This window comes from Staurois parvus, unplaced genomic scaffold (genome assembly GCF_062004578.1).
Source record: "Staurois parvus isolate SC_StPar_1 unplaced genomic scaffold, SC_StPar_1.0 ptg000006l, whole genome shotgun sequence".
In the NCBI taxonomy this organism is placed as follows: Eukaryota; Metazoa; Chordata; class Amphibia; order Anura; family Ranidae; genus Staurois; species Staurois parvus.
Window position 1 is genome coordinate 10,059,783 of NW_028317802.1, and position 18,371 is coordinate 10,078,153.

Consider the following 18,371-nt stretch of genomic DNA (forward strand, 5'->3'; position numbering starts at 1 on the left):
ATGATATGCTGCCCCTGTAAACCTGGCCACACCTCCGGGATCACTCAACAGCTCCGCCTCCTCGCCGCTGATTGGCCACCGGAAATGTAGCTCAGGAGAGGCACACAGGCGGCCAATCACCGGCGAGGAGGTGGAGCTTGGAGAGGAGGAGCCGAGCGGCAGAGCGCGCAGATCGAAGAAGATCGAGGGAGCTGCAGGACCGAGTGAAGAGGAGAGAGGCCAGAGAAGGAAGACAGCTGACAGGTAAGTGCAAATTTTGCTTCTGCAGGCTGTAGATGGGAGAGGGAGGGAGCGAGCCCAGGCTGGAGCAGGGGTCAGCAAGGTAAGTATCATTGGTGTCAGTGGGAGGAATAGTGCCCCATCATTTGTGTCACTAATACCAACGATGGGGCACTATTCCTCCCCCCACTGACACCAACGATGGGGCACTATTCCTCCCCCCACTGACACCAACGATGGGGCACTATTCCTCCCCCCACTGACACCAATGATAGGCACTATTCCTCCCCCCACTGACACCAACGATGGGGCACTATTCCTCCCCCCACTGACACCAACGATGGGGCACTATTCCTCCCCCCACTGACACCAACGATGGGGCACTATTCCTCCCCCCACTGACACCAACGATGGGGCACTATTCCTCCCCCCACTGACACCAACGATGGGGCACTATTCCTCCCCCCACTGACACCAACGATGGGGCACTATTCCTCCCCCCACTGACACCAACGATGGGGCACTATTCCTCCCCCCACTGACACCAACGATGGGGCACTATTCCTCCCCCCACTGACACCAACGATGGGGCACTATTCCTCCCCCCACTGACACCAACGATGGGGCACTATTCCTCCCCCCACTGACACCAACGATGGGGCACTATTCCTCCCCCCACTGACACCAACGATGGGGCACTATTCCTCCCCCCACTGACACCAACGATGGGGCACTATTCCTCCCCCCACTGACACCAACGATGGGGCACTATTCCTCCCCCCACTGACACCAACGATGGGGCACTATTCCTCCCCCCACTGACACCAACGATGGGGCACTATTCCTCCCCCCACTGACACCAACGATGGGGCACTATTCCTCCCCCCACTGACACCAACGATGGGGCACTATTCCTCCCCCCACTGACACCAACGATGGGGCACTATTCCTCCCCCCACTGACACCAACGATGGGGCACTATTCCTCCCCCCACTGACACCAACGATGGGGCACTATTCCTCCCCCCACTGACACCAACGATGGGGCACTATTCCTCCCCCCACTGACACCAACGATGGGGCACTATTCCTCCCCCCACTGACACCAACGATGGGGCACTATTCCTCCCCCCACTGACACCAACGATGGGGCACTATTCCTCCCCCCACTGACACCAACGATGGGGCACTATTCCTCCCCCCACTGACACCAACGATGGGGCACTATTCCTCCCCCCACTGACACCAACGATGGGGCACTATTCCTCCCCCCACTGACACCAACGATGGGGCACTATTCCTCCCCCCACTGACACCAACGATGGGGCACTATTCCTCCCCCCACTGACACCAACGATGGGGCACTATTCCTCCCCCCACTGACACCAACGATGGGGCACTATTCCTCCCCCCACTGACACCAACGATGGGGCACTATTCCTCCCCCCACTGACACCAACGATGGGGCACTATTCCTCCCCCCACTGACACCAACGATGGGGCACTATTCCTCCCCCCACTGACACCAACGATGGGGCGCTATTCCTCCCCCCACTGACACCAACGATGGGGCGCTATTCCTCCCCCCACTGACACCAACGATGGGGCGCTATTCCTCCCCCCACTGACACCAACGATGGGGCGCTATTCCTCCCCCCACTGACACCAACGATGGGGCGCTATTCCTCCCCCCACTGACACCAACGATGGGGCGCTATTCCTCCCCCCACTGACACCAACGATGGGGCGCTATTCCTCCCCCCACTGACACCAACGATGGGGCGCTATTCCTCCCCCCACTGACACCAACGATGGGGCGCTATTCCTCCCCCCACTGACACCAACGATGGGGCGCTATTCCTCCCCCCACTGACACCAACGATGGGGCGCTATTCCTCCCCCCACTGACACCAACGATGGGGCGCTATTCCTCCCCCCACTGACACCAACGATGGGGCGCTATTCCTCCCCCCACTGACACCAACGATGGGGCGCTATTCCTCCCCCCACTGACACCAACGATGGGGCGCTATTCCTCCCCCCACTGACACCAACGATGGGGCGCTATTCCTCCCCCCACTGACACCAACGATGGGGCGCTATTCCTCCCCCCACTGACACCAACGATGGGGCGCTATTCCTCCCACTGATACCAGTGATGGGGCGCTAGTCCTCCCACTGATACCAATGATGGGGCACTATTCCTCCCACTGACACCAATGATGGAGCACTATTCCCCCCACTGACACCAACGATGGGACACTATTCCTCCCACTGATACCAATGATGGGGCGCTAGTCCTCCCACTGATACCAATGATGGGGCACTATTCCTCCCACTGCAAAATTACAGTTCTGAAGTAGCAACGAAAATAATTTTATGGTTGGGGGTCACCACAACATGAGGAACTGTATTAAGGGGTCGCGGCATTAGAAAGGTTGAGAACCACTGCTCTATAGGGTTTTTTGACCTGTCAGATTTTACTTCTATTTGCGGGTGGGAGATTTCCTAGCTAATAGGGGTTCTAGCTTTCCCCTACTTAACATAAAAATCATTTTTCCCTTTTGATTGCGTTGCTGTTAGAGAGTATCCCTCACTTCCTGTTCTGGTTATATAATTTTGCCAGACAGGAAATCTGGTAAAACTGTGTCACCAGGAAGTGATGGGAAATCTCTCTAATAGACGCCTAGACAGCAATAAAACCTGCGATAGGTTCTAATCTTTCCCTACTGCATCCAAAACTAGAAAACAAATGGACTTTTAACTTAGAAAACTAAACATATTTCTTTTTTTTTTATTTATGTGTTGCTGTTGGAGAGTTTCTTTCACTTCTTGTCTGTAGAAACAGGTTGCCTCCAGTACAGAAAGTAAGAATAAATCTATCAGAGAATGCCAAACTGCAGGACAATCCTAACAAGATTTCAAGTTCTTCTGCTCAATAAATACGTAAAAGATTATAGAAAATAAATATAAAAATAAAAGTTCTATTAATATACATTAAGTAGAAGCTATTTAGGTACATTATAGCTGTTACTTTTGTTTTTAAAATTTAAGCCACTGACATAATAAATGAGTGCAATATGTATCATTCCTAACTGGATACTAATATACAGTTGTGCTCAAAGTGCATACCCTGGCAGAAGTCAGGAAATGTTGGCATGAATATTGAAAGTATGACTAATCATGCCAAAAAACTGTCCTTAATTTAAGAAGTGTGATCATATGAAGCCATTTATTATCACATACAGGTGAAACTCGAAAAATTAGAAAATCGTGCAAAAGTTCATTTATTTCAGTAATGCAACTTAAAAGGTGAAACTAATATATGAGATAGACTCATTACATGCAAAGCAAGATAGTTCAAGCCGTGATTTGTCATAATTGTGATGATTATGGCTTACTGCTCATGAAAACCCCAAATCCACAATCTCAGAAAATTAGAATATTACATGCAATCAATAAAACAAGGATTGTACATAGAACAATATCGGCCCTCTGAAAAGTATAAACATACATATGTACTCGGTTTGGGCCCCTTTTGCAGCAATTACTGCCTCAATGCGGCGTGGCATGGAAGCTATCAGCCTGTGGCACTTCTGAGGTGGTATGCAAGACCAGGATGCTTCAATAGCGGCCTTCAGCTCTTCTGCATTGTTTGGTCTCATGTCTCTCATCTTTCTCTTGGCATTGCCCCATAGATTCTCTATGGGGTTCAGGTCAGGCGAGTTTGCTGCCCAATCAAGCACAGTAATCCCACGGTCATTGAACCAGGTTTTGGTGCTTTTAGCAGTGTGGGCAGGTGCCAAGTCTTGCTGGAAAATTAAGTCAGCATCCCCATAAAGCTTGTCTGCGGAAGGAAGCATGAATTGCTCCAAAATCTCCTGGTAGACGGCTGCATTGACCCTGGACTTAATGAAGCACAGACTGTGGAAGCTTCACACTGGACTTCAAGCATCTTGCAGTGTGTGCCTCTCCATTCTTCTTCTATACTCTGGGTCCTTGGTTTCCAAATGAGATGCAAAAGTTGCTCTCATCAGAAAAGAGGACTTTGGACCACTGAGCAACAGACCAGGTCTGTTTTTCTTTAGCCCAGGTAAGACACTTTTGACGTTGTTTGTAGTTCAGGAGCGGCTTGACAAGAGGAATACGACTGTCGGGGACCATCGCGACACATGGGTCTGCACATGCGTAGGTGTCTGTCAAGACATGCAGGCATCAGGGCACTAGGACCCAGGCGCACCGTCGCCTATGACGGTGCTGGGCAGGCACTAGGACCTAGGCTGCACCTGTCAGGTGCAGGGCGGTCTACTTAAATCAGCCCTGCACAGACACAAGTTGCCGTGTGGTCTGATCTGGTTCCTGTGCTCCTGTTGTTTGAGATTCGTTGCTGACCTGCCTGGACCTGACCTCTGCTGACTTCTCCTGCTCTGACCCCTGGCTAAGTTTGACCTCTCTTTTGGATATCCCTACCTGATCTGAACTACTGGTACCGACTCCGGCGAGTGACCTGACTATTCTTCTGCCTGCTGCCTTGTACCACGCTGACCCCTCTGTTACCGACCTGGCCTGTTTGACCACGCTATTGCTCAGTCATCCATCCGACCCACACGGATTAGCTGCTACTCTCCAGACCTGTCTGCCTCTTCACGTCAGGCTCTCTACCTGTCATTACCTCTGGTGATTCCTCTACCTCAGGTGGGTGTACTCGGGCCGCGACCTGGTCACTGTCCGCACCAAGCCCATCCCCACCATCAGGGGCTCTGGTGAACAAGCGGACTGGGGCTTAGACTCCGCGCCCTGGGGAATCCTGTCCTGGGGACTGCTAGAGTACACCAGGTGGTCCATAACAACGACATTTGAAGCCCATGTCCAGGATCCGTCTGTGTGTGGTGGCTCTTGATGCACGGACTCCAGCCTCAGTCCACTCCTTGTGAAAGTCCCCAACACTTTTGAATGGCCTTTTACCGACAATCCTCTCCAGGCTGCGGTCATCCCTGCTGCTTGTGCACCTTTTTCTTCCACACTTTTCCCTTCCACATAACTTTCTATTAATGTGCTTTGATACAGCACTTTGGGAACATCCAACTTCTTTTGCAATTACCTTTTGAGGCTTTCCCTCCTTTATTGAGAGTGTCAATGATGGTTTTCTGCACATCTGTCAGGTCAGCAGTCCTTCCCATGATTGTTATTCCTTCTGAGCCAGACTGAGAGATCATTTAAAGGCTCAGGAACCCTTTGCAGGTGTTATGGCTTAATTAGCTGATTAGAGTGGGACACTTTGCGCCTAGAATATTGCACTTTTTTACGATATTCTAATTTTCTGAGATTGTGGATTTGGGGTTTTCATGAGCTGTAAGCCATAATCATCACAATTATGACAAATCACGGCTTGAACTATCTTGCTTTGCATGTAATGAGTCTATCTCATGTATTTCACCTTTCAAGTTGCATTACTGAAATAAATGAACTTTTGCACAAAATTCTAATTTTTTGAGTTTCACCTGTAAATGTTTGGCTCCTTTTAAATTATAACAGAAATCACCCAAATGGCCCTGATCAAAAGTTTACGTACCTTGGAATGTTTGGCCTTGGTACAGACACACAAGGTGACACACACAGGTTAAAATGGCAGTTAAAGGTTAATGTCCCACATCTGTGGCTTTTTAAATTGCAAATTGCATTGTCTGTGTATAAATAGTCAATGAGCATGTTCGCTCTCATGTGGATGCATTGAGAAGGCTAGATACTAAGCCATGGGGAGCAGACAAGAACTGTAAAAGGCCTGCGTAACAAGGTAATGGAACTTTTTAAAGATGGAAAAAGATATCTGAAGCCATGAATATACCAGTCAGTACTGTTTAATCACTTTATTATGAAGTTGCAAATTTGGGCATCTCTTGATACCAAGCCAAAGTCAGATAGACCAATAAAGATTGCAGCCACAACTGTCAGATGGATTGTTCAGGATACAAGAATAACCTATAGGTAACCTATGTTTCAAGGTGCACAATATGACGATACTTGAACAAAAATGAGGTGCATGGTCGAGTTACCAGAATGAAGCCATTACTGCGCCAATGCCACAAAAAAGCCCAATTACAATATGCCCAACAACACCTTGACACTCCTCACAGCTTCTGGCACACTGTAATCTGGAGTGACCAGATCAAAATGGAGCTTTATGGTCACAGCCATAAGCGCTATATTTGGAGAGGGGTCAACAAGGTCTATATCGACAAGAATATCATCCCCACTGTGAAGCATGGTGGTGGCTCACTGATGTTTTGGTGTGTGAGCTCCAATGCACAGGGAATCTTGTGAAAAGTGGTGGCAAGAAGAATGCAGCATGTTATCAGAAAATATTTACAGGCAATTTGCATTCTTCTACATGAAAGCTGCAGATGGGATGCTCGTGGAATTTCCAGCATGACAATGACTCTAAGCACAAGGCCAAGTTGACCCTTCAGTGGTTACAGCAGAAAAAGGTGAAGTTTCTGGAGTGGCCATCACAGTCTCCTGACCTTAATATCATCGAGCCACTCTGGGGATATCTCGAACATGCTGTTCATGCAAGACGACCAAAGACTTTGCATGACCTGGAGGCATTTTGCCAAGATGAATGGGCAGCTATACCACTTTCAAGAATTCAGAGCCTCATAGAAAACTATTACAAAAGACTGCACGCTGTCATTGATGCTAAAGGGGGCAATACACAGTATTAAGAATTAAGGGTATTTAGAATTTTGAACAGGAGTCATTTCATTTTTTTACTTGTTGCCATGTTTTGTTTTATGATTGTTCCATTCTGTTATGACCTTCAGTTGAATGTGAATCCCATAAGAAATAAAAGAAATGTTTTGTCTGCTTACTCACGTTTTCTATATAAATGTTATTACCAATTCTCTAACGGTATGCAGACTTTTGAGCACAACTGTATTTCCTGTATGCCCCCATTGATAATACTGTGGAGTATTCTCAGGTGTCATACATAAATGTTGTCTCGTGTGTAGGGCAGTCCATTCATTTCAACAGACTGTCCTACACGTGACAGTGGTAGTAAAGCTCAAGTATCTTTTTGAGAATTTAATTTTTTTTCTTTCTTTTTTTTAACTCTGCCTTTTGCTGTGCCATTTTTTCAAGCAGTCACTGTGTGTCTTACTGCAATAAGCGGCACAGCAAGTACAACAGACAGTTTGCGTGTGTTTTGTGAAAATACGCAAAATTGCTCTCTACAATTTTAATGTGTGTTTAATACAGGCTTTAACTTACTTTAAAAATAAAAGCAAGTTGCTGAATTTCAAATAAAAACATACTGTACTTTTTATTTACAAACAATGGATTGCAGATCCCACAGCTAAGTTTTCGTTATCCAGTAGTCTTTACCAGGTGGCAGATATTGATATACTACAAAGGATCGTGCTGCTTCAGAGTATATAAATTTGCGTGAAATCATCCTAAGCGCTTGTGTCAATGGGCAAAGGCATTTTGCTTTCAGGTGCATTCAGCTTGCATTTTGAGATCAGTTTAACACTCTTCTGAGAGTTCAGAGTTCATTGACAAGTGTTTTTAGGCTTCATTCACAAGTGCGACAGAATTCCTTGTACTTATGGGTATAAAGAAGCATGTAACTCACCACCCTCATGTGACAGTGCTGCTGGTAACTGGCCCAGAGCTGTCACATGGAGGCAGGCATATGTAACCTCCAGTTAGAGCATTTCATAACTTACACAATACTTCCTTTCGCCACTCCCAGTGGTAAATGGAGTGCTGGGGACTAAAGGAAAGGTGAGTATATGCTGATAGGGGAATGTGGCATTAAACCAGTCAACCTGTTGCTTTTCTCTGCAAGGTTTGATTTTTAAGGTCCTGTTGTCTTTTCATTTTCTTTTTTTTTTTTTTTTTTCTAAGTTCTTTCCTTAAAATGTAATATTTTGAATGTCCTTAACTCCTGAATAGCCACTTTGTTCACATTGAAAGACCGAACTGGAAATATTTTTTCCAGATGTGTTTATATGTCTGGGACAAGTCTGCAAGTTTTAACTGTTTAGTACAGATGCCTAAATAGAAAAGTAAGCCATAAAATAGTGATGGTAATGATCGTTATTTAAGTGGCAGCGGTTTAAAATGGTGAAAGATTTGCCAGCAGTTGGTGGCTGTTAATAAAAAGTTGTTTTTTTCGGTTTCTCTTACAGCTCGAAAGGTTTACAAGTATGAGAATTAAGAAGGAGAAGGAGAAGGAAAAGCCGTATATGTCACATAGGAATTCTGCCAACTATTCTGACAATCCTCTGCAGACGCTGCAGGAACTCAATGATGAAACTGTGCTGGATTTGTTTGAACAGATGTTGGTAGGTTTCACAGCCACATAAATACCATTTTGTACTCTGACAGATGCTCATGACGCTCTAATTTTTACCTGCTTCAGGACAACTGTGATTAAGGAAAGGCTTAAAAATTTTTTTAACTCTAAAGTAGAACATACTTGATTAATTTTCTTTCATTCTACTCCTTGGTTGAACGAAAGAAAATTTAATTGCTTTCCCCTAACACACTCCATATAGATGGAGGAATCCCAGTGGAGGTATTGTATTCTGACACGGGTAGGCTTCCCTGCTGTCAGAATACGATCATCCCGACGGCAATAGCTCGTGGCACTGATCAGATGAAAATTTTCTAACAGGCTGGTTGAACGATTTGAGAGATCATCTTCTGTACGAACAGCCTGCCCATAGATAAATTTAAATTAGTCTGCTCCCTGCTGAACCAACCAAAATTCTATCCAGCTTAAATTTTTGGCAAGTCTTAGGGCTTTATAACATTTTTTTTTATGTAATTCATATAACCCTGATGAAAGAGCGTGCCTTCCAGTGCAAGGGTCTTATGCATGGCTTTATGCAAGGTATAAGAAACTGTGAATCCATGATGATCTGTGATTATTATGGTACTAATGTAAACGTGGACTGCCCACAGGGGACTGCTTATCAAGAAACCCAGTGGTTGTTTAACTCCCCAAACTGTCAGCATTATTGGACAGTTGGCCCAATATTGTAAAGCTGTGATCACCAGCCAGTGACTTGGGCCACCTTTCATATTTAGCATCTTTAGGACTTTTATATAAAAATGTTTGAAAAAAAAATCCTCTGTAGTAGTAGACAACCAATCAGGTTTCACCTTTCTTTTTCTTTTGAAAAATAAACCAAGAAACAAAACTGGTTGGTTGGCAGTTCACGATTAATAGAGAACGTGTTTTATTTTTTTTTCTCTTTTCCTTTTTTTAACACCACTTGATTAATACACTTTTCATAATCATGTATACATGCAAATGTTTGCCTCACAAAATTCATGTTGCTGCTACCAGACATAGGCTGGACAGGCTAATTAGCAAGTAGAAAAAATTTAGTGTTCTGAAATGCTTGTTTGACACCACTCTTAAAGTGTAACTCCAGCCAACCAGTTTTTGAGAAAAGTAGAGATTTATATGCACATCTCATATACACCTCTCATATTTTATTTCTGTCCAAAGACTTATTTGCTAGATCTGCCCCGTTAACAACATTGTCGCTTGGAGAAAGCCTGCTTTGCTTTGTGGCAGCCTCAGTTTTAACTCAGGTTTCAGAGTTGGACAAATGGCACCAAACAATTGGCTCTGCAGGTGCTACAATGTAAAATTGCCATTTGGCAATTAATACAAAAATAAAAAAGTAAAAAAAAGTCAGGATACGGCAAAAGCACCTTCTGAATGCCTTCCAGCCACTGCTATAAAAGCAATCAGGCGTAGAACACTTTTCAGATGGCGGCTCATAAAGGCAGCAGTAATGTGCAAATGGGAAATCTAGTGCCCCCCTACTCTTCTAAATAAATAAAAAATAAAAAAAAGACAACAGTGACTTAATTGCCATCTGTGCATCTGTGTCCCCCTTAGAGGTTTCTTATCCTTCCTGTCTTTGTGTCTTCTTAACACCAAGAAAGGAAGTGAGGGAAATTTTCCCCAGCAGGACCACAGAGCACTGTAAAAACTGACAGGTTCTAAACTTCCCCACTTCGAATACAAAACTGTAAAAAAGACATTTTGACTGAATGTACACTTAAAAAACCATCTCTGTAATGGATTGTAAATAGCTGAATTTGCCTATTAAGCATGTTTATGAAATCTTAGGAAGCTTTTCTCTCTTTCTGTACAGCAAAATGGCCTAGCTAACAGCATAGCACCAAAGGCAAATTAATAATCTATTGCATTCTTTGTAACATCAACATATGTCTATGTAAAGTTGACGTATGCCAACGACAAATTATTACCAGAGAGCAGGGAAAATAGTACTTTACATGTTTCATTTTTATGATTTCTTACATTGTTTTCTCTTACAAATTCTAGAATGACATGAACCTCAATGAGGAAAAGCAACAGCCTTTACGAGCAAAGGATATCATGATAAAAAGAGAGATGGTCTCCCAGTATCTACATACATCCAAAGCTGTGAGTGCTCTTTACCTTCAAGCCCATTTCCAGACAACAGCTAAAATAGACCCAAAATCTCCCTCTTCCCCTCCATTGTGTGCTCTTTATCCAGCATTGTATTGTTGGTATTCTTCTCATTGCATTGTTGGAGTCTGTGTAGGCATTAAAGAGGCTCAAAAGATCCTGCAGCTGCTGGAGCCAGGAGGAAGGATCTACAGTATGGGCAGGGAGTTATTAAGCAGAGTGGCAATTGTGGTGCAGCTATGCAGAGCTGATTGGTGCTGGGCAGAGAGTACCTAAACACACTTATTTCTAACTCCCGGGCTCTGCCTTCTGCAGATTACAGGTGTAGGTGGCAGTTAGGAGACTGATTGCCCTTCTCATAGAAAGCAGACACCAGTGAATTGAAGACAATGCTTGACAGGCTACCTATTTATGGGGTTGGGAAGAGGATGTGCAAGACCACTAGAGAAGCAAAAAAGCATGAACATGTGCCAAGTATGCTGCAATAAAGGATAGATGTGCACTAGATATGCTGTAATCTAAGATAGATATCTGCCAGGTTTGTGCAAGGTATTCTGCAATCTAGGATGGACATGTGCCAGATGTGCTGCAGTCTAAATAATATATTTAGTTTGCGGTTCAGCTATAATAATTTATCATATGTTTATAGTGTATGCATCTGTAATGCAGCTAGATATGAGTAGGTACAGTAATTTATTTTTTTAAGCATTCTTTATTTTGTGAAATAAAAATGTTTTACATATTTTTTGAGACATCCAGCATGGTTTAGAACAAAAGCAATATAATAAAAGCCACCCTAAGTTGGGAACATTAACCACTTGCCCTCCAGAGGATTTACCCCCCTTCCTGACCAGGCCATTTTTTGCGATATGGCGCTGTTACTTTAACTGACAACTATGCGGTCATGCAATGCTGTACATAAATGAAATATGTCATTTTTTTCCTACAAAATAGAGCTTTCTTTCGGTGGTATTTGATCACCTCTGCATTTTTTATTTTTTGCGCTAAAACCTATCCAGTAAAAAAAAAATGGAAAAATCAAATTTCATCATTCATTTAGGCCAAAATGTATTCTGCTACGTCTTGCAAAAAAAAAATCCAAATACGTGTAAATTAATTGGTTATGTGAACGTTATAGCATCTACAAATGCTGGTGTATATATACTGGAATTTGTATTTTTTTTAATACTAGTAATGGCGGTGATCAGCGACGTATTGCAGGACTGCTGCGGGCGTTCTGACACTGTGTGGGGACTAACTGCCACTGACATCCCCAGTGACACTAATACAGTGATCAGTGCTAATAAAAAGCACCAACACTGTACTAATGACACTGGGCAGGAAGGGGTTAACATCTGGGGCGATCAAAGGCTTAACAGTGTACTGTGTTGAGTTTTAAATAGTGTGCTCTGTGTTTTACCATGTAAACATGCTGCTTTGTATTGCTCTGCTGTGCAGAGCAATACAAAGCAGCATGTCCTTGCTGGCAGGCGAGAGACGTGTTTATACACAGGCACAGGTCTCTACCCTGTCAGCTTTACACGACGATTGCCGGGTGCCGCCGGGGAATCTTTGGCGGAGACCCGGTGACTGACATCCTTAGCCACCAATGGCGGCGCGGGTAGGGTGGGGTGTGCCCCCTACCCGGAAATGCAAATCACGTGTGTATATATACGTGATTTTGTGCAGCCCTGTAGCAGTATTTCTGCTACAGGTTGGTCGGGAAATGGTTAAAATGTAAATAAACAACCAGTTAACAAGGAGGACTTTATATCTCATCCTATAGAAGAACACAAAGTAAGAAACTTCTATTTTATATGTCCAGTCAGAAGGATAGCAATATATGCCATCTACCACCAGCAGTGTAGGTAACCTCATCTATACATTGGCAATTTCTTTTTAATGAAAACATACCAGGACTGTAATTAGAGACATGTCATAAGGTATGAGGGCTTCTACCTATTTGCTCCACTCTCAGGTAGTTAGATACTGACTTTGCTTGCTCACTCTATATCTATATGTGTGTGTATGTATATATATATATATATACACACCTTAAGTGTTTATATTCTTCCATGCACTGTGTAATTCATTGTTTGGCTATCCACTGGTTAGCAAACTTAACATTTTGAAGCAGTATTAAACTTCACTTTTTCTTTTTTTTTTTTTGAGCTTGTTCAAGTGGTTGCATAATGTGCTAGTATGCACCACATATTGGCAAAGCCCTCCAGCGTCGAGTTGTCACTGCTCCTGGTACTTCCATCTTCGCCCAGTCTCCCTTCTTGTTTTGTGCTCTCTGGCCACTTGTATGGCTAGACCAGGATGACATCACTCTTGGGCATACACAAGGGAGTCATCATCCTGACACAGTACTTTCTGCAATCATGACACATGTAGTGTGCTGTGAATGCACAATGAACTGAGCATGCGCATGTGAAATCATCGATTAAATCTTTTAAATGGCACCGATTTCAAAGGCACTTACAAATCAAACATTTATAAGCTTTAAAGCGGTTGTAAACCACAAAATATAAATAAAGACTTCCATCTTTACCCGGTCTTCCTCCTGGGTTCACAAGGTGCGGTCATCTGGCTTATTGGGAGTTTCGGCCACTGCACGACTCTCTGAATGGCCAGCTCGCTGTTTTTTGAGAGTGCAGTGCGCATGCACCAATGACATCACCAGCAGTTCTACGGTAACTATCTGCTAAACAGTGCACATATAGGATATATATACAGTACCTACAGGTATTATTAAAGGCTTACCAGTAGGTAAAAGATACAAATTGCGTTTACTTCCACTTTAAAATAGGGCAAAGTTTTGAAGTTGGGTTTAATACTGCTTTAACTTTCCTCACGTGCCAATGTTCTTTCTAATGAATAAAGTATCAGCCATTTTTTGCGGTGATGCACTGTATTATTTTAACTGACAATTGTATGGTCATGCAATGCTGCACCCAAATGAAATTTACACCTTTTTTTTCCCCCACGAATAGAGCTTTCTTTCGGTGATGTTTGATCACCTGTGCACTTTTTATTTTTAGCGCTATAAACAAAAAAAGATCGACAATTTTGAAAAAATAAACAATATTGTTGACAACTTGCTATAAAAAATATCCAGTAAAAAAATGTAAAAATCAAATTTGGTCATAAATTTAGAAGAGAACTGTTTTGTTTACTAACAGTTTAAACCCCCCCCCCCCCTTGGAGATCCTCGGCAATCACCGGGCAGCGGCACGTAATCACTGGCTGGGACCCGATGATTGACAGCCACGATTGGTGCGCGCCCCCTAGCCAGAAGTGCATAAGCACGTGTATATATGTGATTTTGCACACCACTGCCGCCCTATAGCAGTATTTCTGCTACAGGGTGGCGCTAAACCAGTTAAAATGATTGTAAATTAAAAGTTTCTTTTTTAAATAACAAGTAGGTTTATACTTACCTGGAGTTGCACAAAGTGGCCCTGGACCTCTTCTTCTTGGGTCTTTTGGCTCCTCCTCTTCTTGGTGTACCACCAAAGGGAGCCGCTTTCCTATTGTGGCACACCTGCAGATTTAGTCTCAGACCATAGTGCCTGTGTGCGTAAACACAGACCACATGGCTCAGCCGCACTCCCCACTCCTTTGTCCTAGGATTTGACTGGCATAGTCTCCGTTGCCTCAGCATAGCCTGTGAGAGCTGGGAGAAGAGGAGAGAGCATCTGCTGATGGGCACAGCTCTGGATTAAGTGAAGACTTGGTTAAATATAAGGGGTATAAAGAATGCATTAAGACTTTATACAATGTTCTTTGCCTTAAAATGGTTCTAAAGTACAGAAAACTGGAGATCGAATTTATTTAAATGGCTTAAATAATGAAATAGTTCTGCCAACTATATCAGTGCTTTCTCATTTCCCAACCTCTGAAACTACTCACTAGCCAGGTAGCATATGGGTTTTCTTGCTTTTAGAATACAGTAGTTGGGAATAATGCCTTTTAATATATGGATTGTAAATGTAAAACCTATAAACTGTGTCTAATGTTACAACATCTTTTCTGTGCACTACAGTAGACTCTTATTTACCTTGTTTTTGTGTCTTATAATACAGGGAATGAATAAGAAGGAAAGTACCAGGTCAGCACAAATGTATATCCAGGATTTGAAATCTGGACTTAATGATGCAAATCTTCTGGCCTGTTTAGAATCTTTGAGAGTGTCCCTCAATAACAATCCAGTCAGGTAAGCAGTGGTGGATTGGATGAACTGAATTTCTCAGATTTCCCAAATTAAAGTTACACCGGGAGATGTTTATTTTCTGCAGCAGTTCATTATCGCTTGTAAGGAGGATTCACCGATAAGATGAGTGGAACTCATGAAATCAGGTTGGATGCAAACACCTGAAGCCTCCTGAACCTTTGCCATCAACCTCAGTCAATAGGAATGTTACCTACACTTAACTAAACAGCTTAAAGTGATATTAAAGGTTCGCTCTTTAAAAATAAATAAAAAACATGTCATACTTGCGCTTTGCAATGGTTTTGCACAAAGCAGCCCCAATCCTCCTTTTCTCAGGTACCCTGCTGGCGCTCCTGGCTCCTCCCCCCTGCTGAGTGCCACCAGAGTAAGCTCCTTGCATGCTTGCTCCTGAGCCACCTCTGTGTGTCTATGAGAGAGACAGAGTATGGATTGGCCCTGCCCCCCACTCCCTCCTCACTATCTGTGATTAACATCAGTGGGACTCAATGGCTCCCGCTGCTGTCTCAGCCAATGAGGAGGAAGAGACCTGGGAAAGCAGCTGCTGGAGCAAGAAGGGGCTCAGGTATTGGGGGGGGGGGGCTGAGGGGGGAGGTGTGCACAGAGGTTTTTTTACCTTCATGCTTCAACCTTTAGAACGACTTTAATTCTCAAAACAGTAAAGCATTTTAGCTCAGGGAAGGAAAGTGAGAACCTTGCAATAAAAAAAAAAATCACTTTATTTATTTGAATTGAATATTAAAAGATTACAGTCATTAAAAACTAAGACAGTTACCTCCTTTTTAAAACCCACTCCATATTTTCTAAGACCCTTTCCCTCCTCCCCTTTCCTTAACTGAATCACCCATGGGTATTAAACCTCAAAGGTGGAGTAGGGCTTTTATACAGTTAATGCTGAAAACTATTAGAATAATAGGAAGAAAGCATTGAGCTTTCAAGGATGGTAAATGGTAATTTACTTCTTTTACCAGAACACGTGCTGTGAGGCAAGTGTAGTAAGGATGAAATTAATACGTCAACCGAGGACTTGTGTGAGTTACATATACAGTTGGAAATGAAGTGTGAGGTGATAGTGGTCACCCTAATAAAGTTCTCTCAGATCAAACCCAATCTCTGCATCTTCAAACCCTAAATCAGTCTTCACTCCTGAACCTTCACACCTCAGATCATCCCAATACCTGCACTTTCACACCCCAGAGCAACCCCGATTCCACGCCTCCAACCACCTCTTATCCTGCACTTTTCCACCCTAGATCAGGCCCAGTTCATGTTTCTTCAGGCCTCAGATCATCCCAAGTTTCTGCATTTTCATGCCCCAGGTCAGCCACAACTCCTACACCTTCACAACTCGGATCACTCCAATTCCTGCACTTTCACACCCCAGAAAGCCCCAATTCCTGTTTCTTCAGGCCTCAGATCAGCCCCAATTCCTTCAGCTTTACTCTTCAGATTAGCTACAGTTTCTGCACTTTCACACCTCGGATCAGCTCCAATTCCTGCATTTCCAGGCCTCAGATCACTCCAATTCCAGCACCTTCACATCTCACACCAATGCCTGCACCTTCACCCAGCAGATCACCTGAATTCTTGTACTTTCATACCTCAGATCAGTTCCAATTCCAGCACCTCCAGACCTCAGATCAGCCCCAATTCCAGCACCTCCAGACCTCAGATCAGCCCCATTGAATTGAATATTAAAAGATTACAGTCATTAAAAACTAAAACAGTTACCTCCTTTTTAAAACCCAGTTCAATACTTCCATATTTCATACACTGTTTAGTTAAGTGTAGGTAACATTCCTATTGACTGAGGTTGATGGCAGAGGTTCAGGAGTCTTCAGGTGTTTGAGTCCAACCTGATTTCATAAGTTCCACTCATTTTATCACCCCAATTCCTGTGCCTTCACACCTCAGATCAGTCCCAGTTTGTGTACCTTCACACCTCAGATCAGTCCAAATATCTGCACCTTCACACCTCAGGTTACCCTAATTTGTGCATTCTTACAACCCAGATCAGCCCCAATTTCTGCGCCTTCAGGCCTCAGATTAGTCCCAGTTCCAGCATTTTCACATCTCAGATCACATAAATGCCTCCATTTCTCTGCATATCATTTCCATCCTGCACGCTTACAGCTCATATTACCCCAATTCCTGCACCTTCACATCTCAGATCAGCCCCAATCCCTGCATCTCTACACCTCAGCTCAGCCCCAATCCCTGCATCTCTACACCTCAGCTCAGCCCCAATCCCTGCATCTCTACACCTCAGCTCAGCCCCAATCCCTGCATCTCTACACCTCAGCTCAGCCCCAATCCCTGCATCTCTACACCTCAGCTCAGCCCCAATCCCTGCATCTCTACACCTCAGCTCAGCCCCAATCCCTGCATCTCTACACCTCAGCTCAGCCCCAATTCCTGCACCTCCAAGCCTCAGATCAGCTGCAATTCCTGCAGCTTCACACTGCAGATCAGCTCAAATTCCTGCACTTTCACGCCTCAAGTCAGTTCCAATTCCTGCACCTTCACACCTCAGATCAGCTCCAATTCCTGCACTTTCACACCTCAGGTCAGTTCCAATTTCTGCACCTTCACACCTCAGATCAGTCCCTATTTTTGCACCTGTAAACCTCAGTTCACCCAAATTCCTTCATGCACCCCCCTTTGTAATGTACAGCGCTGAGCGAACTATTGGCGCTTTATAAATACTGTATAATAATAAAAAATAATAATTTTCACAACCCAGATCAGCCCTAATTCCTGTCTTTTCAGTCCTCAGATCAGTCCCAATTCCTGCATTTTCCCACCTCAGATTACCCAAATACCTGCATCTTTACACCTTTGATCATCTCCAATTCCTGCACCCTTACAACTCATATCACCCCAATTACTGCACCTTCACACTTCAGCTCACCCCAAATCCTGCACTTGCACACCTCAGATCACCTCCATTCCTGCACTTTCACACCTCAGCCCACCCCAATTCCTGCACCTTCACACCTCAGATCAATCCCAATTCCTGCACCTCCAGGCCTCAGATCAGCCCCAATAACTGCACCTTCTGGCATAAATGGACCAAGCCATTTCTACATAGATGCTCCAGAAATGAACACCAGCCAATGCTCTGGTCAAGACAGCACCGCCTGTACCATGCAGTAGAATTGGAGAATAGTGTCTCAGTTCCTGCAGTTCCTAATTCATAGTTCTAAGGTGGTAGTTACCAATATATGTTTTGAAGTTGTAGTTCCTAATAGAATAGTTCCTTCTATTTGGAAGCCACGGTGAATGGCAGCAGCAGGAATCTGTTACCTGGAGCCACCAAGCCTGTATAGTACACTTTTATGGTAAGTTGCTAGTAGCTGCCGCTGTTTGTGGCTTTTCACACAACTGGCAACTACCTGTGGTGATCGCTGCTGAATGCACACAAAGTATGTGTTTAGCA

The 18,371-nt window shown here is 44.1% G+C and overlaps 1 protein-coding gene across 2 annotated transcripts in view; it reads left to right on the forward strand.

Annotated features, from left to right (window-relative positions):
• DIAPH1 (diaphanous related formin 1) overlaps window positions 1–18,371 on the forward strand; it is a 238,965-nt gene that overhangs the window by 106,251 nt on the left and 114,343 nt on the right. For both annotated transcript variants that reach the window (XM_089656710.1, XM_089656643.1), the window contains 3 exons: window positions 8,411–8,566; window positions 10,591–10,692; window positions 14,787–14,917. In XM_089656710.1, coding sequence (XP_089512836.1) covers window positions 8,411–8,566; window positions 10,591–10,692; window positions 14,787–14,917 — 389 coding nt within the window. The remainder of the gene's footprint in view (window positions 1–8,410; window positions 8,567–10,590; window positions 10,693–14,786; window positions 14,918–18,371) is intronic.